This window comes from Terrapene carolina, unplaced genomic scaffold, assembly GCF_002925995.2.
Source record: "Terrapene carolina triunguis isolate 2854851 unplaced genomic scaffold, T_m_triunguis-2.0 Scaffold96, whole genome shotgun sequence".
NCBI classification, from domain to species: domain Eukaryota; kingdom Metazoa; phylum Chordata; order Testudines; family Emydidae; genus Terrapene; species Terrapene triunguis.
The window spans coordinates 74,677,457-74,701,904 of NW_020664447.1; the positions used below are offsets into that span (position 1 = coordinate 74,677,457).

At 39.5% G+C, this 24,448-nt stretch overlaps 1 protein-coding gene across 3 annotated transcripts in view; it reads right to left on the bottom strand.

The window, feature by feature from the left end:
* DICER1 (dicer 1, ribonuclease III) overlaps positions 1 to 24,448 on the bottom strand; it is a 107,290-nt gene that overhangs the window by 26,815 nt on the left and 56,027 nt on the right. For all 3 annotated transcript variants that reach the window (XM_024219338.3, XM_024219337.3, XM_024219340.2), the window contains 8 exons: positions 22,536 to 22,704; positions 20,276 to 20,748; positions 12,986 to 13,118; positions 10,552 to 10,794; positions 10,306 to 10,460; positions 9,423 to 9,555; positions 8,867 to 8,942; positions 821 to 960 (listed from right to left, as the gene is read on the bottom strand). In XM_024219338.3, the coding sequence (XP_024075106.1) occupies positions 821 to 960; positions 8,867 to 8,942; positions 9,423 to 9,555; positions 10,306 to 10,460; positions 10,552 to 10,794; positions 12,986 to 13,118; positions 20,276 to 20,748; positions 22,536 to 22,704 (1,522 nt within the window). The remainder of the gene's footprint in view (positions 1 to 820; positions 961 to 8,866; positions 8,943 to 9,422; positions 9,556 to 10,305; positions 10,461 to 10,551; positions 10,795 to 12,985; positions 13,119 to 20,275; positions 20,749 to 22,535; positions 22,705 to 24,448) is intronic.

The following is a 24,448-nucleotide window of genomic DNA, read 5'->3' on the forward strand; positions in this document are numbered from 1 at the left end:
TACCCCTCCGATACTTAATAAAAAGCAGCGAGTTCTGCCTCTGGAAATGTCCAAAAGTCAAAATTACCCACAACACTACAACAGTCTGAGTCACATGACTTCATTTCACAGACTTTAGAAAAAGAAATTCTATACTTTGACATATTGAACTGGATGCTGAAGTTTTACAAACTTCTTCTGACACTTGTTAGTTTCTTTGGGATATGTTTTCCACTCAATTACATTAGTGAAACTTCACTGACTTCAACAGAATTGCACTGGTATAACAGAGAATTTGGTCCATGATTTTCAAGACTCCATCAGGAATAGAGAGCTATCTTTGTGATGTACAGAAGAAAACGGTCTGGATATTACAACTAGACAATTTTTTTTCAAAGGAAGAAAAAAACGGAAAAAACTTCATCCAAAATTTCACAATTTCTTTTTGTTTCTTTTAACCAGCTTTGAAAGCTATACTATACATAGTAATTATACATGGGATAAAATGCAACTAGCTAATTTTTTTAAAACAAAAAAGAGTGCTAGCTAGCATGCAAAATATTTTTCATTCCTCTGAACAGATTTACCTTGACAGCTAGTACCTACCCTCTTTTCTCTAAAAGAGAGACAGACATGCAGCTAGAAGTCAGTACTATATATTTTTTAATGTAAAGACCATCCTGCTAAAAAGTTTGAAACACACCTTAAAATAAAACCTTCAGTTGAAAAACACTCCTTTGTCAGACAAGTTAGAGACTTAAACTTAGAAAGCTTGTCTTATTTCCAGCCTAAAACAGAATCTATTAAATCTTAGATGTGGACAGCAATGAATGATACTAACAGCTTTAGGGTAGCATTGCCTTCGTTTTGTAGACCCTGGTCTTCCTGGAACACTGGTTTCTTCTTCATCATGTAAATCAAGCTCCTCCTCATACTTAACCGTTTCTTTTCCAACCGGCATCAAGTGATCATCCAGTTCACCTAATTTTATTAATGAGTACAGGTGAATAGTAGTATGAATAATCACATTTTAATTTTTCAAATATTATGGATTAGCTGTGTTCATTCAATGAAATAACTAGCATCTTGCAGGTTTTATGGAATTGAGGGTATGTCTACACTGCAATTAAAATTCTGCAGCTGGCCCATGCCAGATGACTCAGGCTCACAGGGCTTGGGCTAAGGGGCTGTTTAACTGTGGTGTAGATGTTAGGGTTCAGACTAGAGCCCACGCTGTAATACCCAGTGAGGTGGGAGGGTCCCAGAGCTCAGGCTGCAGCTCAAGCCTGAACATCTACACTGCCATTGAACAGCCCAAGCCCCGCAAGCCCGAGTCAGCTGGCACGGGCCACCCACCAATGTCCGATTAAAGCGTAAACATACCCTTAGAGGCTACACAATATTTAGGTGGCCTCACTAAATATTAGTGAGAACATGCTAATCATGATACCGTTCACACTAACTTCTTACCAGTTAAAGTTGCTAATTTGTTCTGAGTAAAAATAATACTGATGCAGAACTCTAAGATTTCCAAAGTACATTTAAAATAAAAAATTTAAATATTCTCCCTGTGCTGAAGTTGTCACGGAAAAATCAACTTCCCACACCAATTAAAGGCAGCCTGGGACTGAATTACTTGATTGAACTAATTTGCACACAGTAATGTCAACTACCCAGGATTTCTTACTCCCTTTTCTTTGGATATGTACAGACTTTCTGTACTGGTTTAGAGCACCTCTAGCAATATTCTATGAGATGTTGGTTTAAAAAAAACACACTAATAGAGAAATGTACTTATGACATATTTACTAGCAGCAATACAGCTGAAGTCAGCATGAGATTTTCATTTTTTGACCATGTTCTATGGCTCAGAGAAAATCTGCTTTGCCCTCTTTAGAAATGGAGATTACTTACTTTTAACTGGAAGTTCTTTGAGATGTGTGGTCCCTGACTGTATTCCACATGTGGGTACACATGCACATCATGAGCCCGAGACCAGAAAAATCTTGCAAATAGTGTCTATTGGTCCATGCCTGCGCCCTGGTTTCCCTTGTGCTCTGCACTGGGGATATAAGTGGAAGTGCGGACCAATGCCTCTCCAGTTCTTTCTCTACCACAAATCCAGTTGTAATTCAAAGCCGGGGGGAAGGAGGGTATGTAGTGGAATACAGATAGGAACACATCTTGTAGTACTTCCAGTTACAGGTAAGTAATCTCCATTTCTTTTTTGTGTGCTGGTCCCTATGTGTATTCCACACGATCGCTGACAAACAGTATTCGAAGAGGAGAGAGATGCGAGGATGCAGGCAGTATATATGCTTGCCACACTGCAGCTCCAAAGGCTATGTCAGCAGAAGAGGCTTGGGCCAATATATAATGTTTTGCTAAAGTGTTGCTGGAACTCCAGGTTGCCACCTTAAATGTCCAGTAGAGGGTCTTCTCTGAGAGAAGCTACTTAGGCTTTCTGTGCTTTAGTGGAATAGATGCGCTTGTTAAAAAAAAAAAAAATCCATGCAAGGTATGGCTGCACTGCATTTAGACACCCATGGCTGGACCGTGCCAGCTGACTAAGGCTCGCAGGGCAGTTTAATTGTGGAATAGACATTTGGGCTCAGGCTGCAGCCCGAACTCTGGGACCCTCCCACCTCGAAGGGATCTACAGCCCAGGCTCTAGCCTGAGCCTAGAAGCCTACACCGCAATTAAACAGCCCCTTACCTTGAGGCCCATGAGCCCGAGTCAGCTAGCATGGGCCAGATGTGGGTTTTTAATTACAGTGTAGACATACCATTAGAGTCTCTGAGAAGATATAGCAGAACAAGCATGAGGTCAAGCAACAACAAACAAACAGTCTAGGAGATTTCCTAAAAGGTTTCATTCTTTGCATGTAGAACACCAGTGCTCATCTGAGCTCAAGAGAAAGAAGTCTCCTGTCTTTTCTCGAGGCGTGAGACTTTGGGAAGAATACTGGTAAGTGAATCTATTAGTTTACGTAGAATTCAGATGAAGGCGAAAGGATACTGTATCTTTATGTAGTATAGGGTGGGTCAGCCATAAGAGCCCTCAGCTCATTCACCCTCCTGACTGACATAATGGCAACCAGGAAGGTGACCGTCCTTGATAGGTAGGACATTAAGCAGATGGCCAACGGTTCTACAGGTGGCCTGGTAACTGTTGAAAGTACAAGACTGATGTCCTACTGTGGCATTGGCTTCATTACTGGTAGATCAGTCCTGGTCAAACCCTTTAGGAATCTGGTTCATACCAAATGAGTAAAGAAAGAGTAGCTATCAATCAGAGGATGGCATGCACTGATGCTGCTAGGTGAGGCCACAGCAAGCGAATAAAGAGACTCAATGTCTTAAAATAGCAGGAATACCTGCTGACTCTGATAATACTGAATCTGTTGTGCCTAGATATAGAAATGCCTCCCTGTGGCTAGGTAACATCTTCTGATAGAATCTTTCCTGCCGTTATTCAGAATAGTTCAACTGCCAAACATGAGTGCTTTGGGTTTGAAAACTATCCAAATACCAAGCAGCGAGGTGAAGAGAATCTGGGTTGAGATGCCTGACTCTGCTGCTTTCTTGAGTTAGAAGGTCCTTCCTTATCCAGAAATGTTAGGATTGTATAAATGGAAGGAATGCATTGCAGGCCCACCTGACTGCTCTTAGTTCTAGGAGGTTGATATGCATACTGGCTTTCCGAGGTGTCCATCCACATGGGATCCCAGCTCACAAGGGATGTGAATGTGATTATTGTCATGTTGGGTATGGGAGCTAGGACATGGACTCCAACATATACATGTCCCAAATTCGTCCACCAGATGAGTGAAGCTCTGACCATGACAGCGATTGTCACTACAGAGTTCATGGTGTGCCTGACTGATGTATACGCTGACAGGAGCCAGACATGTAGATAATGGAGATGCCTGGTGAAAGGCATTACATAGGTATAATAGTCCACGTGGCCTAACACAGAAAGACAGAACTGGACCATTCGACATCTGAAAGTGACTTGGTTTATTAGACTGCTCATGGCATGGAACCGTCCACAGGAAAGTAGGCCCTTGATGTAGTTGAGTCCAGGGTCACCCCCTATAGTCTTTGATCTGCATGGAATCAGGATAGATTTTTTTAATGCCGATTGCCAACAATGCCAAAAAACAGAGTAATGACGAGGTTGCCAACAGAGCTCCTAGGCATTATCTACTTGTTTGAAGCCAGTCATCCAAGTACAGGAAGATGGTGTAGCTGTTTCATCTCAACTGCGCGCCCACCACTGAAAAGACCTTTGCAAAGACCCTGGGTGCTGTTGCCAGATTGTGCAGGAGTTCCCTGTATTCACAGTGTTCCTGACCTACCAGAAATCTGGGGAACCCTCTGCGGGATAGGTGGATGATCACATGAAAGCAAACATCTTGTATGTGGACAGCTGCGAACATGTGTCTTTTTCCAAAGGAAGGAGTTATTGACGCCAATGTAACCATTGGCGGAATTTTAATTTGTAAATAAAGGTATTTAGCTGATGTAGGTCAAGAATCCCTTCAGCATCCCTTTTTATTAGGAAATATGAAACAGTTGGAATAGAACCCTTTCCCTTGATGCTGAGGTGGCACTCACTCTATAGTTTAGCTGGTGGCTGAGGTTGGGTAGCTATCACTGATATAGAGACTGCATATCTTGATTTCTGTAACTTGTTGCGCAGTTTTGTAGGGTCATCGGTGATAGAAAGGCTAAGGAAAGAGGCGTTGGCTTATATGATCATTTATGATGTTTCCTCTTCAGGCTCAGAGAATAAATGCCTCACGAGCAGTGGGTTGACTTACAGTTTTTTATTAAGTGCAAAAACTTGTCTGTCTTCTCGGTAAAGAGATTAGTTTCATTACAAGGCAACTCCTCGGTGGTGTTCTGAATCTCTCTTGGGAACCCTGAGGAGTGGAGTCATGACTCCTGGCACATTACTATTGTGGTTGCCATAGATCTTGATGCGGTATCAGCTGCTTCCACTGCAGCTTACAGTGAGGTTTTGCCACAAGTCTACCTTCCTCAAAAAGGGTCTGGAATTGAGCCCTGTCCTCCTGGAGGAGTTTTATCTTTGAACTCCAGTAACACTGCATCGTTCATAAAAGGACCTGGTAGTTAGAAATTCTCAACTGAAGGCTGATGGATGTGAATACCTTCCTTGGGTAAGGAATGGTGTCCCTAGCCTCTGTTTGTCAGAGGATGGAGATGGATGGCAGGAGAGAGATCACTTGATCATTGCCTGTTGGTCCACTCCCTCTGGGGCACCTGGCATTGGCCACTGTCGGTAGACAGGATACTGGGCTAGATGGACCTTTGGTCTGACCCGGTACGGCCATTCTTATGTTCTCCGAAGGTCAAGGTGTTGAGCTCCGTTGTACGTTTGGGTAGTTCCCGGGTGTCGCTGCCTGGATCTTTCCATGGCTGCTTGCACTAGGGAGTTAGGGGTAGAGCTGGTGAACAAGAATTCTTCCCCTTAGGAGTAGGGGTACAAGTTGTCAGTGTACGCCATACCACTTTAGCTCGCCTCCATAAATGCCTCATTCACAGGGATGCTACCCAATTGGGTCCAGTTGGCTGCCAGATGATCAAGAGTTTGTGCTGCATATCTTGAACTTCCTCTAATGGAATTTGAAGCTCTGCTGCCAATATCTGCAACAGTGCTTGGTATTGCCTAGGGTCACTGGGTGAGAGCAAAGACATGGCAACTACCTCATCAGTTGAGGAAGATGATATGCCTGTTGGCACTGCTAGTACCAGAGGATCCAGTTCATCACCTTCCTCTTCCACATACTCCTGCAGAGCTGGCTGCTGTTGTCTAGTAGGAGAAGGATGGTGAGACTCTCTGATTGAGTGCATGGATTCAGTATGTCATGCATAAGGGTCCCATGGATGCCAACAGGGCCAGTACGAAGTGTTGAAGGCTGGCTGGGATGAACCTCAGGACAGTGGGTACCAGCGCTCTTGGAGGGTAACCCTGTTTGCGCAGAGGACGGGTCCAAGACACTCTCAAAGTCCTGTCTGGGATAACCTCCATAGGTTGAGGAGATGATGGTTTGCCTTGGACATCGGATTTAGTCTATGGCAAGGACAGATCCAGTTCCATCGGCAGTACTGTCAGTACCAGTGGAAGAAAACTCTGGCTAATGGATGGAATAGGGGGAGTGAATCCTCCTCCTTGAAGTGGTTGTGACGTTGTGCAGTCTATATGGTTTTATAAAAACATGATAATAAGTCAATATAATGTAACTGGGATAGTTTTATAAAAATTTGACAATAAGTGAATATAATGCAACTGGGATATGCTTCGTGCAAAAGGTCTCTTGTAAGGTATCATTACAAAGTGCATAATCTACTGAGTATGATCATCTGATTTGTATAAATGTACCACTCTTGTATCTAAAACTAGAAATATAAAATGTAACTCTGAGGGCCTATTGTAATTATGTAAAGTGTGGGCCATTAAGGATGGTTTGGAATCTTGACGACTCCCATTGTCTGCAGATGGCTGTATTTACCTGTGAGTCTTCCTGTATATGTGTGTGCTGGCAAGTGAGTAATGAAGTCTTGCAGTGACATGTGATCATGTCACCTGAACTGGAATCCATCTTTAACCTGGTGCTTTTCCAGTGAGGGGGGGTGGAAACCCAGAGGGACAAAGGATTCCCGCCTTATGCAAAAGATATATAAAGGGGTGGAAGAGAACAGAGAGAGAGAGGAGCCATCATGGAGAATCCCCTAGATAACACCTAAGCTGGAACAAGAGCTGTACCAGGGGAAAGAATTGTGCCCAGGCCTGGAAGGTGTCCAGTCTGAGAAAAACTTACTGAAGCATCTCTGAGGGTGAGATTATCTGTATTTAGTTTGATTAGGCATAGATTTGCGCATTTTATTTTATTTTGCTTGTGACTTACTTTGTTCTGTCTGTTACTACTTTGAACCACTTAAATCCTACTGTCTGTATTTAATAAAATCACTTTTTATTTAGTAATTTACTCAGAGTATGTATTAATACCTGGGGGAGCAAACAACTGTGCATCTCTCTCTATCAGTGTTATAGAGGGCGAACAATTTATGAGTTTGCCCTGCATAAGCTTTATGCAGGGTAAAACGGATTTATTTGGGTTTAGACCCCATTGGAAGTTGGGCATCTGAGTGCTAAAGACAAGCACACTCCTGTGAGCTGTTTTTGGGTAAACTTGCAGTTTTGGGACAAGTAATTCAGACCCTGGGTCTGTGTTGGAGCCAGACTGGAGTGTCTCGCTCAGCAAGACTGGGTGCTGGAGTCCTGAACTGGCAGGGAAAACAGAAGCAGGGGTAGTCTTGGCACATCGGGTGGCAGCTCCCAAGGGGGTTTCTGTGATCCAACCCGTCACAGTGGTGTCCTCTTCTGGGGTCAATATGAGCCTCAGAAGGACCAGGTCAAAAAATAGAGGAAATTGCGAGTCCAGGAGGATGAAGATTTCCTCTGGTGTAGTGTATGTCTCAGTCCATTCTGGAGTACAAACAGTCCTGGTTGTCAGTTCTGCTGGATCCGGTGCCATGACAGACTTAGCTGTTGGCGGGTGCTTTCAGGACCGGGTTGGTACAGCTGGGGAGAGAGGATCCCATCTGGTGCTCATCGGTACTGGCAGCTGATGGTACTTCGACTCTTTAAGGCTGTGGTCAGCACCAATGTTGGTACCGGTATCATGGAAGCTATCACAGGGCTGTGGGCAGAGGATTGGGGTGCAGGGGGGTGAGGACTCTGGCGGGGTGTGCAGGCTCTGGGGTGGGGCTAGGGATGAGGGGTTTGGGGTGCAGAAGGCGGCTGGGACGGGGGGTTGGGGTGTGTGTGGGGGTGAGGGCTCTAGGGTGGGGCCTGGAGATGAGGGGTTTGGGGTGCAGGCTGCCCTGCCACGCAGCCAAGAGGGAACTTCGGTGGTCATCACTGACCAAGAAAGAGCAAGGGCAGGATGGAGAGTTTTTGAATCCTGAAATTCTGGCATAGTCCTACTCCCAAAAGGGGAGACAGAGAGGGTTCCCCACCAGATGAGGAACTAAGCTACACTACACCAATACAGAAAACTATAAAACCACTTAAAGTATATACAATTATATTTACAAGATGAAGACAAACTTGATGTGAGGATAGATCCAGACACTGGAGGATTCCAACTCAGGCCATGTGGTGGTACGAAGGAACTGGAGGAGCCAGTCCACACCTCCCCTTATATCCCTGGTGCAGAGCCCAAAGGGAACCTGGGCTTGGAGGCAGACCAATGGACACTACTTGCAAGATCTCTGTGGATTCAGGTGTATGGTGCACATGCATACTTACACATGGAACACACATAGGGACCAGCATTTGAAGAACTTAGAGTTCTCAAATATTTTGTAGTTAACTAGAGAAGCTGCCACTTAAAGCATTGAATTTTGGATTGTACATAACAAAAGCTGTTATAATGAACTTTTAGAAAATAATATTCTATGGTTATCTCATGGCTGAGAAATATAGCTTTCAAATTACACAGAACTCTGAAATGTGATTTGCTAGCTGACACTGAAATTTTTTCCTATATAAAAACCATATTCCATGTCAAAAGTTATGTTACCGCAACTGATATTGAATTTACCATTTTAAAAACCACAGAAATTCAGTGGTGAGATTCCCTTGACAACCTTAAACTCTACACCTCTACATGGATGCATGTTAAATTATTTCATTATATGATCACATCACAGAACATTGCGCAATGGGGGTCAAACCATGAACTCCACTACCATATTATATATGACAGAAGTCTTTACCTACAACTTTCCAAATGCCTCAATATAAAGATTTTTTTCCTTAACCAAAGAGATCCTTGTTTTCAGAGACTCTTACCAATTTTGTGAAGTTTTTCACAGCAAATAAGAGCTACCACTCTCTCAGCCAGTCTTGCACAACTCATTGGAGGACCCTACAAAATATTTCACAAAATATCTTAAATCTATCTTTAACAGTACATACTTTACTAATATATTTAAATGGTCAGAACTTAACATTATAATGGTTTCATAAACTCAGACAGAAGAGACATTAAAACTCATCACAAAAGAGTTACTGTTTTTTAAAACATTATCAACTCTTATACTGCCTATGCAAAGTGCAGAAATATATATCTGAAGCACATCCCACAACTCAAATAAGCAAATGTGTAGGAAGATGAGGCTGCAGGAAAAGCAACAAAAAAGTCTTTGGGATGTACAATGAAAGGAAGTACCTGAGAAAACAGACTACAAATAAAAGAAGCGGAAGTGGTCTGCAAGTAGTTACAGAGTGTGTTACAGCAAAAGAAAAAAGCATATATACTGGCTACAAATTAATGCCAATGGAAAATTCATTCACGCATATATACATACATAATTCACTTATTTCCATCCCCATACCAAATACTTACAACAATAGAGGCTCGAAGAGGTGAGTTGATTGGCAGGTAGAGAGTTGAATAAAATGTATTATCAGATAGTTCTCGGGTTTTACACTTAGGAGCCAGATGAGTAAATGGATCGCTTGGTAATCTTGCGCAGTACCTAATTTGACAATAGATTTTAAAAAGCCTATCTTTCTAAATCCAAAAGCAAGATCCAATGTACAGCTTACAGGGACTCTCAAATTACTAATGCAGGAAGTATGGAAGATTTTAGTTCTGCCTATCTCTTGAATTTCCCCAAATTAGTATTTAGTAAAGTAAAATGATTTAATGTCATCATCCAATACCCTTTTTAAAAAGAAGGCAACAGATCATAAACTATCAGAAATGTGAGCGAGAGGATTTTATGTGGCCTCTCTCAACTACAGCACTTTTTAAAATTTGGTTTTGTCAAAAGCAACTACATCTCTACCCATAGGATAGCTGAATGGTGGACTTTATTAAATGTGCTGGTGGTCTCTATTTTACAAAGGTTTTTATACAGCCTATATCACCATAGTAACTCAGTACATTCCAACAATGCATTAAGCAATGGGAGTACACATCAGTCATGTTATGTTCATATCCCTGTGCAGTTCCTAGTAGAAAGTCAATCCACATCACTAATACCAACCATCAGAACTGGTATCCTTGTTTGCAGTCTCAGACAAGGACTGAATGGATCTGACAACAGGCCTGTCCTCTCTAACTTGGGGTGATCTCATTGAGAATAGAGTTGAAGCATGCTGGTATAGTGTTATGGGGAAGTTTGCAGTGCCATGCCTTATGCTGCCCTGTTGTGAGAGTCAATGGAGAACTTCAGTATCTGAAGATGTCAAAGTGAAAGGAAAAAAGTGAATTTGCCTCATACCTATTGATGTGTCCAATCGCAGTGTTAATTGTAACTCTTGGACTGCTATCATCTGGCCTCAACACATAGGGTGGAAAGATATCATCATCATCCACAATGGGTTCAGTTTCAGTTTCACTAGTATCAACGGACTTCGAGCATTTGTTTCTGAGGATCTTAACATTTTAAGAACAGTATGTGATGAGAAACAGGCAACTTTTTTTTACTACTATGCTAACCAAGAAGTATGTTCCTTTGGATACATACCTTTTCAATTGCTTTGTAGGTTTTAAGATCTTCTTCAAAACTTTTGATTTTTTCTGTGTCTGCTAACATGATGTAATTTGAGATTGGTGCCCTGGCTCTTCCTTTGGATTGCACATAGGAACGATATTCTGTGGGCAAATCAAAACGAACCACCAAATTGCATTTTGGTATGTCAACACCCTCTTCAACAATACTAGTAGCAATAAGTAAGTTGGTCTCATGTGCTCGAAATTTTCTAAGTACCTATAAAAGTAATCAAGAAAAGAAATGTCTAAGAAATCAGTTCTGTACATAACTGTTTGAATTACTTTTAATGTATTTTGTAATGCTACGGAAAAAACCCCCAAAAGGATGGAATTGGAATTCTAAAAACATGTTTAAAAAGAATCAGAAGGATTACAGTGTTCAACCAAAATAAACAACAATAAAAAAAAAAAAAAAAAACCTTTTCAGAGACTCTTAGAGCAACAACATTTAATGAAAAAGACAGTATGGCTTCCTAGGAATTAAATCTTAAATATCAAATTATGAGGGAATCTAAACAAATCTGGGAACCTCTAATCATGAGGGTGGGGAAAACCTGCTTATTTACAATGCTACATATCTTTTGGCTATGCTCCAGCAATGTTGTGTTCAGAAAAGCATTTCTGAACATCAATTTGGGAATAACCAATCAGCATTTCTGATGTTGAAGCATCACTTTGGAAACGACAATTTCCACAGTTGATGTTTCTGCTAATTATGGTCAACCTGCTAAAAGAAAAGTCACAACAGATATATAAAAACAAACAAACAAGAAATCCAGACAAAAATACTTGCAAAAAGAACAATGTCAAACTATACTGTAAAATCCGGAAAAAGAATATAAAGGAAGTAAAATTCAGGTTCACTTAAAAGGAAAAAAAAACATAAGAATTTATAGCCCATTATACTATGTGTGAAAGAAAAAGCCTCCCTCCCCTACAAAATAAACTACAGTAAACTACTTGTTGCAGTTCATGTGGGGTTTTAGGCTACTTTTTAAATCAAGTTTGTTACTGAACAACTGCCAACAGTATTTACTAATTCCAAATTTCCACGTAGGTAAGATCATAAGAACGGCCATACTGGGTCAGACCAAAGGTCCATCTAGCCCAGTGTCCTGCCTACCGACAGTAGCCAATGCTAGGTGCTTCAGAGGAAATGAACAGAACAGGTAATCATCAAGTGATCCATCCCGTCGCCCATACCCAGCTTCTGGCAATGTTGGACATACTAATTTTCAAGAGAGATTCTGTTTTGAAATAGGATTAACAAAGATTAATTTTTCAACTGTTTTTAAATTGCAAGTATTTTAAATGATAGATATGAGGGTTCTTTCTAAATATTTTCCCTTCAGCTAAAACACTAATCATCTCCCTAATTTTGGTCCTCTTCGACTTTTGTTTTAGGATCTTATTAAAATAACCATTGCCTTTTTAAATGAATTGGTTGCTAAATCATTAATGGACTCTACTTAATACCTGTTACACCACATCACCATTTAACAACAGCCTTGAAAAATACAGAGCAATATTGTAAGTCTTTCATTTGTGAATACTCCCCCACTCCCTATCATTCATACAGCCCAAACAAACATTCCACACAACATTTATTGTAAAAAGGATCCTGGCCAATAATACGTTCTAACAAACCTTGTAATGCAAAATTAATCAGTCACCCAGCCCAATTAATCAAATACAGATTTCAGAGTGCAAGGATGTTCCATTTTCATAGATTTTATCATCAAGTTGGAAGCTATGTTTGTATTTTTAAAAGTGTTAAATTTTATTTCTTTTAATTTAATAAGCTAATGGTATCAAAGTACGTCAGGCTGTAATAGGGTAGGTGATTTTAATTTTTTTAATAAGGCAATTACTGGGGTTGAGGTTATAAATATGGCTTTTATCAAGTTCAAATCCAAAATGCAGTTAAAACTTTTTTTTTTTTTTTTTTTTTTTTAAAAAGGTCCCAACATGAAATTCAAGACAATGGATTTTTATTCTACAGTAGACTCAATGTAAATCTGAGCTTTTAATGATCAGCAATTTACTGTTATTACAAAAGAGCTTAATATTGTACACAGAAGTCAGGAAATTCCAAAACACTTTATTTTCTGTGAAACAGTAATGTAGCACTGTTAACCCATTAGAGGAGAATTAAGTGGTTGATTATGTGACAAGACAAGAAACTAGTTATACAGACCATTTTAAATTCTATTCAATTATATAACTTGACCACCCAATTTTTCTAAACACATATTTTTTGTAAAAACATCTACACCACAAATAAGTGTGCAGATCTGTCAAGTCAGAATACTTCCTGAGATTCCAGGAGTTACTGAACACAGATTTTGCCTGCAAATGAAAGGATTCTGAACATAGTACTATTGTATAATTCTTTTCACTTAAGTTACCTCTTCTTGTTTTCTGAATTCCACTTCCATCTGTTTGTTACGAGGCTGATTCTTTCCAATGCCATGTCCAGTTATAAAATTGCTACTGATGTAAGCCAGCTCTGGATCCTGTTTTCCAGCTTCCTTTATCAACCTAAGAATATTACACACATTTTGGAGTCGGGCATAGCTGAGAAAATGAAAGTTAATCTTTCGTTTGTAAGACCTATATTAAAAATTGAAGTTTGGTAATTGGGTATTTTGCTAACATATATACAGATGACCTTAGTATGTTTTTTTTCTAAAAGTGAAAGTTTATGGTGAAAACTTCTGTAGGGATAATCAAAGATGGACTGCATACATACGCACATGCTGTGGGTCTATTATGGAAAAGCCTATACTTGAAGGCCAAGATTTTCAGAAGGGACCAGTGATTTTGGGATTCCTCAGTTTCTGGGTGCCCAAACTGAGACACCTTTAAAGGGACTTACTTTTCAGGAAGTGCCAAGTATCCCCACTGGAATAAAAAGGCCCCTCGTAAAGTATGTCTACATAGGGATAAAAGATCTGCAACACAGCTGCAGCTGGCCCGCATCATCTGACTTGAGCTAGGGCTGTGGGTCTAAAAATCAGTGTAGACATTCAAGTTCGGGCTCCAGCAGGTTTTTTATTCCTGTGTAGACATACCCCAAGGGACCTCATGTTGGACACCCTAGAACTCAGGGTCCCACGTCACTAGTCATTTGGTTAAAATCTACAAAGGACAGAAACTAAGAAACCAGCACCAAGGGTTCACATCTATTCCAAATGTTACAAACCTCTGTACTCAAACATTTTACACCTTTATCTGTTATGGCATTGTCAACTACATTGAATGTGTATTCTGTATAGGTGTACATATGCACACATTCATAAATAGAAAAACTGAAAAGCATATGTGTGTATACCACACACACACACAAATAAAAACGTCTTGAACATGAAATGTAAGGTCCCGTATCCTGGAACTATCTGTGTGTGGGTGGACCCCGGGCACCAAGGAGCTAGCTGTATGATCAAGGCTTAGCTCTGTAAATTAACAATGCTTCCGAAAGAACACCGACTCCACAATCACAACACAAAACAGTTCAAGACTCACTTGATTCTTTGCAGCTTAAATAAGGTAGTATTAGAAAGTGAGATATACAGAAATTGTTTTACTGTTATGGATAATTGTGTTGGAATGCAAGATCATCAGGTTAATGTTAAGGATAATACCTGCATAATTTAAATTATATTTTCTGTTCATATAGGATAATGACAAAGTTTTAAGACTTTGCTGTAATGTTTTGAGAAACATTTAGCACTGTGATTAAAAATATAGACCTGTATCTTTCTTATTTAATCTAAATATGTTTTCAATTAGTTGGTGAAATTAATAATAAATTCCTCAATAATACTGAACATAGATTATATGATTATACATATTTATTCATCCTTTTGCATTCATTTTTAAATAGGTCTCTTCTTTTGTATTTCCCCTTCTTCTTATAGGCCTAATAAGCTAAAAATTTGTCTGTACAACACTGTGATTTCATGAATAAGTTAAGCAACTAGCTATCTGTCTGTATAAATACACATGTGTGTATAATCACAGTAATTGCTTGTGAAATGCAATGCCCCATGGTGAGTCCTCTGCAGTAGGGGATGAACGTGGAATCTCTGGGTCTAAAAATGTGTCTTTACTGCCTGTGTTAAAAGACCCAGAGTCTGTTAGTTCAAAGGCTGTATGGACATCAATCCCTCCCTGGTCCAGCCACTAGAAAGGGATATTGCAGAAAATTGGGAGGGCAGTTATGTGCCTGATTTGGGGGGGTGGGGGGCAGACCCTGAAAATCTTTACCTTTGTTTCTTCTTATAGATGATATTCCTATTCTCTAAAGCTCTTTTATTCCATCAAAGATGATCAAAAGTAAGAAATCTCAAATTTGGATTTCTACTTAAAGATTCCATAAGGTCTTAAATGCACTCCACTTGTAGAGAAATATACAATTAATGACATTGCAATATAACATTTCAGAGTGCACAACTTTATAGGCAATTACTTACAGGAAAATGTATTAAGAGCTTTACTTCTATTTTTAACCATAAACTAGTAACATACTGTGACAGAATGTATCCATATATTCACAACTTACACAGTATTGTAATTATCTCTGTACAAATATGTCTTGTAAGGTATCATTTGAAAACCTCAATTTGCTGGTCAGTATCCTCCTGATAAAATGCGTGGGGTAATACTGTATGTGAAGTTATAAGATTCTACAATATGGTGTAAACGCCGTATGTTCCACACTGAGGTTGGCAAACAGGTCTGTCTCAAACAAAGGAATGTGTGATCTGTTTAATTTGCATTTAAGCAATAAACAGAGTCATCAAACAGGAAGGGAAACAAAGAAAGCTCAAACTGGTGAGGAACAAGCGGCAGGGAACATCCTTCCCCATAGGCTTTTGGTTCCCTGGTACCCAGCTGGAAATGTTTTTCAAAGGGGGGACTGAAATTATAAAAAGGAAGGTTAAACACCCCAAGGCACCTCCCTCTCTCTCCCTATCCATTGCATTGACAGTACCTGAAGCAACAAAGAGAGCATTCATTGGATTCTGGGAGATGGGGTCCTCACCTGATCCTAAGAAGGATGTGGAGAGAAAGCTCTGCTTTGAATGTGACATAGTGCGTTAAGTTAGGCACCAACTGTGTTTTATCTTTGTTTTTCTTGTAACCATTTCAGACTTTTATGCCTCGTTACTTGTACTCACTTAAAATCTCTCCCTTTGTAGTTAATAAACTTGTTTTATTGTTTTATCTAAACAAGTGTGTTTAAATTGAAGTCTCTGGGAAAATCCAATTGGGATGGCAAGTTGCATGCATATTATTTCTATTAAAGTAATAATGGACTTTATATAAAACTTATATTATTCAGGAGAGGGCTGGGCAGTAATGGGCATACATTTTTGGGGGGAAATCTAAGACTGAAGGTGTGTTGGGGACACCTTGCAGTATAACCAAGGCTGGGGAGAGCCAGAGTATAACCCAAGTGTGGCTGGCAGGCTGTAGTTACACACAAACATTCGGGGTGTGGCTTGCATGCTGGAAGGCTGCTTGTGAGTGGCACAGGTGGGAGCCCCTTCAATAAGGCATTGTAAGGCACCCAATGTTGCAAGGCAGGGGTGACAGAACTGTTCATTAGTCTGGATTGTACCCAGGAATGTCACACATATACTGTGTTTTCCCTATATTGACAAACAAAAACAGTAAAAAGTATATCAAAAACCTTCTTAAATAGATTTTCCCCTCACGTTTCCCTGAGGTATACAACTGAAATACAAGTTAAAAAATACCTATGGCAATGAATGAACAAATGCTTTTAAACACACATCTAATAATTTATGACAACTGATTTTGTTGTGCATTTGTAACTGGTGGGTGAAAATGATATGTGATCATTACTATGCACAGATTAGGCAAATTTTTGGTCTAACCAGTAATATTTACAATTTAGGCAATAATACTAGTTTCTGAAGAAAGGGATTAGTAGTTAAGTATCATTTCATATATTAAATTCTTACCTGTTTCTGCCACAGGGTATGTGTACACTGCAATTAGACTCACAAGGCTGCCCTGTGCCGGCTGACTCAGGCTCGCAGGCCTGGGGCTAAAGGGTTGTTTAACTGCGGTATAGACATTTGGGCTCAGGCTGCAGCCTGAGCTCTGGGACCCTCCCACCAGCCTGAGCGTATACACCACAATTAAACATGGCCCAAGTCAGCTGGCACAAGGCAACCGAGGATTTTTAATTGCAGTGTAGACATACCCATGCACCCCTTTTTATCACCAGTATCAGACTCCATTACATAATTCCAGGAGCTGTAGACCAAGTGTAATTATAACAGCAGCAAAACAAGTCAACAGTGCCTATATATTGATCTGGCCTCACTTTGTGATGTGCAGGGCTTGGCTATTGGCTTCTGGGTGGAATTTAAGGTGTTGGTTATAAAACGTATAAAGCCCTAAATGTTTTGGGACCTTCCGACTTGGGAAGACTGCCTTTCTCTGTGTGCCTTATTGCTGAAACTGCAATTAGCGGATGCCTTTGAGCTGAATCCCTCTCAACTGAAAGGACAGGGACTGGCAGTAGTGAGAGGTCTTCAGCCATTGGTCTGAAACACCTTGGATCTGCTGACCTTCCAAGTAATCTGTAAACCCAATCTATTCACAAATGTTTTTGGAACAGTAGGACAATGGAACAGACTGCCTGGGAGGTTGTGGAAGCTCCTTCACTGGAGGTTTTCAAAAGGAGGCTGGATAGCCATCTGTCTTGGATGGTTTAAAAACAACAAATCCTGCATCTTGGCAGGGGGCTAGACTAGATGACCCTTATGGTACCTTTTAATATGATTCTATGCAGAGGGAAGGATTTGATGAAGGTTAAGTTTGGAACTTGCGTGAGGGTGGGGAAACTTTTTTTTGAGAATCTTTGTTCGGTGGTTGACTTGTGGAGGGGGAGTTAGATGCTCAATACTCATTTTATACTTTGGTCACCATAATTCATGTGAAGGTTGCCCGGAGTCTTAAGATAAGTGCCTTTTTGTTAATTCTTTATCAATCTAAATAAATAAAATGTACTGTAAGTTTGAAGTGTTGTGGCAGCCAGGGTGTACTTTGATTTATAAATCATGTAAAGTATGCAGGTATGTACAGTGCAATGGAAAAAGTACAATAGCATTTCAATCAAATGTATAATTTAGTAGTCTATATTAACTGTGGCTTCATAATCCCCTTTAGTGTAAAATAGTGGTGTTTACAAAAAAGTATAAAGTAATATTTATTTCAGGTTGCCAGGCATATTTATCAGATTTCATTAAATGTAAAGACCTTTTAAAAAGTTATTAAAAACATGTATTCATTTCACTGGAAGACTTGTATCACATAATACACTTCCATGAACATATCCATTTATGGGTGCAAAAAGGAAAAGAAAAAGGATAAAATACACAAAGTGTGCATGTGGGGAAATGCACAGTTCAAAGGATATGTCCAGTGATCAAATAACTAACGTGTACATTCAATTAACACACACTTCATAAATGTTCTGATCCAAAACTTGGATTTTGGATCAGGCCCAAATTCCAAATAAATAACTGGCAGGTGCAGAACATTACGTTTCTTTCCAAAAGAAATAAAATTATTTAGCTATGCAGTTTAAAAAAAAAATAGGAAGCATTTACTGAAAACTCCACTGAACAAAAATCAATAAGCTGTTGTAACTGCTACAGGCTTTTCAATAAAATGTGGGCCAAATCTTCAAACAGACATGACTTAATTTATGCCTCTTCAGAATTCATATGTGCATCCATGGCAAACATTTTCATTTGTGTGTCTCTGGATGCAAACAGGTAATTAGATATGCAAACATTTTATGAGTGCAACAAAGTTTTACCAAATCTTGACTTTAGCCAATGTGTCTTACAGTTGGGAAAACTGACCCCACAAAAAATTATGGAGGTGCCTAGTAGTGACTCCACATTTGTGTTCCAAAATGGGCTTAACAGTCAGCATAAAATCCTGTTTCTCTCTAAATGGAGGAGATCAGTTGGTGTGAAGTTTCAAACATAGTTACTTTTTATGTCCTCTGAATTTTCTATGGAAAATATGTAAAAAAAAATTATGAAAAGAAACTAAACAGGAAGTCTTTAAATTTGGGCTCTGTCTGAAACTTTTCCTTGTTAACTGATAGACAATATTGTCTAACAGGTATCTACACAAAAATTGGCAGAGAGGTGGATCCTGAGGAGCCCTAATGCAACAGAGTGTGCTTTTGTTTGCTTTTGTTTTTAAAGACAGTTTTGGATTTAGGGTCACTTTTAACAATTATCCACTATTTTTATAATTGAAAATGTATTTGGAGTGAACACAAACCTGACTGATGGGGCATATAACCTTGCTTGCTGAATGGGGACTGGGTACACAGAAGACTGATTGGAAAGGGAGAGAGGGGTTGAAAGATGAGTGCAAGGAGCAGGCTCATACAAATCCCATTGATTGATTTGGTGGGGTGAGGAGAGGGAAGAGAGAATGAGGAGAGGGAAGATACATGTAAGCGTGATTGATAGGGACTGGTGAATGCAAACTTGATTGATAGGGGTTGGTTGCACATAAGGGTTGCTCCCCCATGGAGGTTTTTCTGCAGATTTTATCCTATAACTAAGAGTTCATGCACAACTATTGAAGGATAACATTCTCTTGCTATCCTTGCATCCCCACAGGTGTGATACCCTCCCTAATTAAGCTGTAGAAACAACCCAGGAAATTACCACCAAAAAAACCCATCCTCCTTTAGTATCTTCCTACACAACCAATTTCTATTGTCGGGGAAAAAATATTCTGGTAAAATGATATGAACAGAAGGGTGAAAACGGAACAGCGCTAAAGCTGTGGAGCAAGATCTGTGGTGTACCACAGCTGTGGAAATGGGAGGTGTGCTTGTGCATGGTGGAGTAGAGGACATGTACTGTTAGGTGGAATAACTTTTCATTTCTTTCCATGAGAGATCTTGTTTAAATATTTTTTCTTAAGTTATAAGTTTAATGTTAATATGTGATGAATGCACAAAATAAATTGTATGGGGGTATTTTTTCAGCATATTAGCTGTTTAAAAAACAGAAAAAAAAAAGTTAATTTATTTGCTGAAGTACCTCTTTCATTGTTTACTTGGGGCAATCAGCACTTACTGGTAAAGTGGTGTTTATGTATAGCTAATGCAGATCACCTTTTCAGGTAAAAAAAAATACCTTATGCAACAAGAGTATTGCACACATCTTCAATATTTTTTGGCAGATGCCCCAGTGGCCACCTTTTTTGTTGCTGATAAGGAACACAAGGACTTGACATTTTACTGAATAAAGAGTTTTGTAAACTCCAAATGTTCCAATATTGCACGTATAAACTTTTTTTTTAAACTTACAATTATAAGCTTGGGCTCCACTAAGCTGGAATCACATTGATATATGGTCACAGGATAAAATTTTCAGAGGTGCCTAAGTGATTTTGGAGCCTAAGTCCTATTTTCAAAAGTGACTGAGGTACTTTTGAAAATTTTACTCAAAAGCTCATATTGGTTCTTGGACAAATGTTCTAGGTCTCTTGTTTGACTCAAATACAAAATGGAGTGGCTTTCCTGAAATACAACACTTAATTTCCTAGATAATCCTAACACACCTTTCCCTTTGTCAATGTGTTACATTCTTTAAGATTTTCATTTTTAAAAGCTTTACCTGTTTAGGACGACTGCTGTGTATCTCCTTTCCACAAAAATAATTCCACATAAAATATTAGTAAAGGGAGAAGGGAAATTTGTCTCTGGCTTCTCTTTCTCCTCAATTTCTTCATCCTCATCATCATCTTCAGAATCACTCCAAGACACATAATTATCCTGATTCCTATTATTATACCACTCAACACTTTCAAACTGCTGCCGCTCATATGGTTTATATTTGCGCAAGATTTCAAGCAGTTTTATTACTTTCGGGGTTACAAATTTCAGATCAAGTGAGGCAGGTGAGAAGTGCTCTTCACACAGTGCATGTATTTTTCTTAGGAAAGTGTCTGTAAACAATAAAAATTTCCTGTGCAGCTCCTCTTGCTCATGTTTGATGTACTTCTGTAGCTCTCTCACCATCATTCCAGCTACCTTATCTGCACACCAGGGTCCCAGAACCACCAACACAGCTCGACAGTCTGACAGTATCTACAACAAATGAATTCAAACCCCAGTTCAACAGGATATAGTAATAATTTATTCATTTTATATTGGGCTTTCATTTATAATATGAGGATAATCCTCATTGTAAGCACAATAGTGGTTGGTTTCTACAGTTCTACAGTTATCTAAGATATCTACAGTTATTTCATTTAGAAGTCCCCCACAAACATGATAGGAGAAAACGTAAAAATACTTCACCAGAAACACCAGCCGCTAGAGCTGCACTCTATATTTTATCACTTTTGTCCTTGGACAAGATGGATATAATTACTATTTTGTAGTCCGATGGCACTGAATCTGGATATCTGGCTCAAAATAATTATGCTAAAAAATAATTCATAATGCAGTTATGAGCAACTGGACAGTATTATCCCCCTAGTCTAATGGGGAACAAGTTTTTAAACAAGGCAATATTTTCAATAGGCACCTCTGCATTATTATCGGAGACTGATAATTTGCCAAGAAATTCCACAAATAACAATCTCGATTCATTATATATTATTCACTGTATTTAACTAGAGCTCATGAAGTCTGTTCTATCAAAGGAAATCTTTTTAATTAAACTAAGAAAATGAAAACTATACTTTAAACAGAGAAAAGAACAGTTTAAAGAAAAAATCAATTTCATTTCAATTAATTTAAATAGGGTTAGTGCAACAGTACTCAACCTGCTGGAAAGGCATCTTTGTCATTGAGTCAACCGGCCAAATGCCACATAAACACTATACTGTGACATCCTGACATTGTGTTGTGATGTTGCTATATCATTAAAACAGATTCATGACCCATCACATCCTGATGCAATATTACAATGAAAGCATCACAATACAGTTAAAATATTGCACCATGAGGTTTTTTATGGCTCTACAAAACTCCACTTGAAAACACTATCCTTCTCTCTTCCCCTTCTTCTCTGCCTCTCCATTCCTGACTGCTCAGAGGTTTCGGGAAGACTCTTTGCAATCCCTGTGCAATTTTGCACTCCTTTCTCTACACCTTATTTGGCAGGTAATGTAGGCAATGCTCCTGTAACTGAAGAGACCCAAAGAATGTGGGAACTGAAAGAAGCGGAAGAGTTTGAAGCAGAGTATCTGGCTGAGAGTTTATTTCATCCTGTGACACCAACTGGGGATATTTTTTCAGAATACTTCCTGAAGTACCATTTCCCTTTTTTGTTTATTTTTTTTGTTGCACTATTAAAATCTTATTTGGAAAAGTCACTGGGTCTTAACAATAATGGCCAATATATAAGCAATAAAATAATTCTGCAGAATGAAAAAGAAAATACACCTCTACCCCAATATAAGGTGACCCGATATAACATGAATTCGGATATAATGCGGTAAAGCAGCGCTCGGGGGGGGAAGAGGGGGCGGGGGGCTGCGCAATCCGGTGGATCAAAGCAAGTTCGATATAACCCCGTTTCACCTATAACGCGGTAAGATTTTTTGGCTCCCAAGGACAGCGTTATATCGGGGTAGAGGTGTATATATGATCCACAAATCTGACGAAGTTCTAAAGTCACAGAGTTAGGGGGTGAAATCCTGGATGCATTCACATGAGTGGGAGTTCTGCTATTGACTTCAATAGATTTCACCCACGGTTCAAAGGAAAAACTTCACAATCAGTCACAGGAAATTAAGATTAATTTTGTTAATATATTTGAGGTTGGCTGAACTAAAATAAAAGCTTCTGTAATTAACTTGGAAAGCAATGAACAAGCAACGATAAAAATTTAAGTATGTGTTTCACATCGGACATAATGTCCTTACCTGTTTAGAAATTAAGGTAGAGTCTCTCTCTTTTGAATGTACAGATATGTTGCAGTCATTTAGAAAGTTAAGTGCTTCATCCAATTCTTTTAACAATCTTTCATACAGCCCACTTTTGTCGGTATATGGTCCACAATCTACCACAATCTCACATGGCTGAGAAGTATATCTTCATTGAGAGAAGCAAAAGATTTGGTCAACTATAGCTGTTGAAAGTCAGAGTTGCTTTTAGCTACGAAGGCTATACATTAAGCAGGAAGGACAGCCATAAACAATTTGAGAGTTTTTTTAAATTTTTTAGTAGTAACAAACAGAAAACAAATGAATACACAGTTTAAGATATTATATAGTACATCAAAAATAGTGTACTTATTTTTTAATGCCTTAAGAGTTAGTATCTCTCAAAAAAGACTACATAAATATAATTCACACACTATGCTGGAGCCAAACACATATATTTGAACTTTTCAGGAATGAACGAGTAAGTGTCAAAGTCATGCATGAATGAATATTACTTACCTGTAACTGAAGTTCTTCGAGATGTGTGATCCCTATCTATATTTCATACGTGGGTACGCATGCTTGACACGTGCCCGCATCTGGAGATTCTCAACAAGCAGTGCCCAATTGCTCTCCTTGTGCTCCAGATTGAGGGTATAAGAGGCAGTGAGGGCCAATGCCTCTCCAGTTCCTCCTCTTAACCGTGAATCCAATGGGATCCAAAGCAGAGAGGACGGAGGGTGCGTAGTGGACTACAGCTAGACACCACACATCTTGAAGAACTTCCAGTTACAGGTAAGTAAACCTTCATTTCTTATTCGAGTGCTAGTGCCTATGTGGGTGACTGACAAGCAGTATTCAGACTGGAGACAGGGTTCGAGAAGGCTGGCAGTAAAGATGCTTGAAGGACTAAAGTCCCCACCGCTGCCACTGAAGCTGAGGCCTCAACTAGCATGCAATGTTTTGTGAATGTGACTGGAACTCCAGATAGCCACTCCGCATACATCCAGTATCAGTACTTCCCACAGAAATGCTGTAGAAGCAGCTTGGTCTCTTGTTGAGCATTCCCTTACTCCATCCAGAGGATGGATACGCTAGTAGCACGTGGTGATGTGATCAGAAATCCATTTAGAGATTTTCTGAGAAGATACTGCTTGTCCTTGCAACTTTTCTGCTATAGAGAGAGAAACAGTCTTAGTGATTTTCTCATTGGTTTGGTCCTTTGAAAATAGAATGTCAGGGCACATCTGACATCCAGGGAATGAAGGTTCTCTCTTCAACGGAAGCATGAGGTTTTGAGAAGAAAACAGGTAAGTGGATTGGTTGTTTGACAAAAAAATTCAGAAATTACCTTAGGGAGGAATTTAGGATGAAGGTGAAGGGAAACCTTCTCCTTGTGAAAAACTGTATATGGTGGGTCTGCCATGAGTGCCCCGATCTTGCTCACTCTTCTGGCTGAAGTAAAAACTAAAAATGCATCTTTCACAGAAAGGTGAGAACACACAACATATATCTAAAAGGTTCAAATCGTGGTCTGGTGAGTACTAAAAGGACAAGCTTGAGGTCCCGTTGAGGTAAGGCTTGACCATTGATGGAAAGGCCCTTTATGAATCTCACTATTGTTGTGCGAGTAAAAATGGAACATCCATTTACTGGAGGAAGGAAAAGTACTGATTGCTGTGAGATGGACTCTCAGTGAGCTAAGGGACAGACCCAAGTTCTTCAATGACAGGAGGTAATCTAACATGACTGGAATATCTGCAGAGTCTGAGGAAGACTGACTGACCTGCACCCAGGTAGAGAAGCATCTCCATTTAGCTAGGTAGCAGTTCCTACTTGACTCTTCCATATTTTAAAGAACATAAGAATATAAAAATGGCCATACTGGGTCAGAACAATGGTCCATCTAGCCC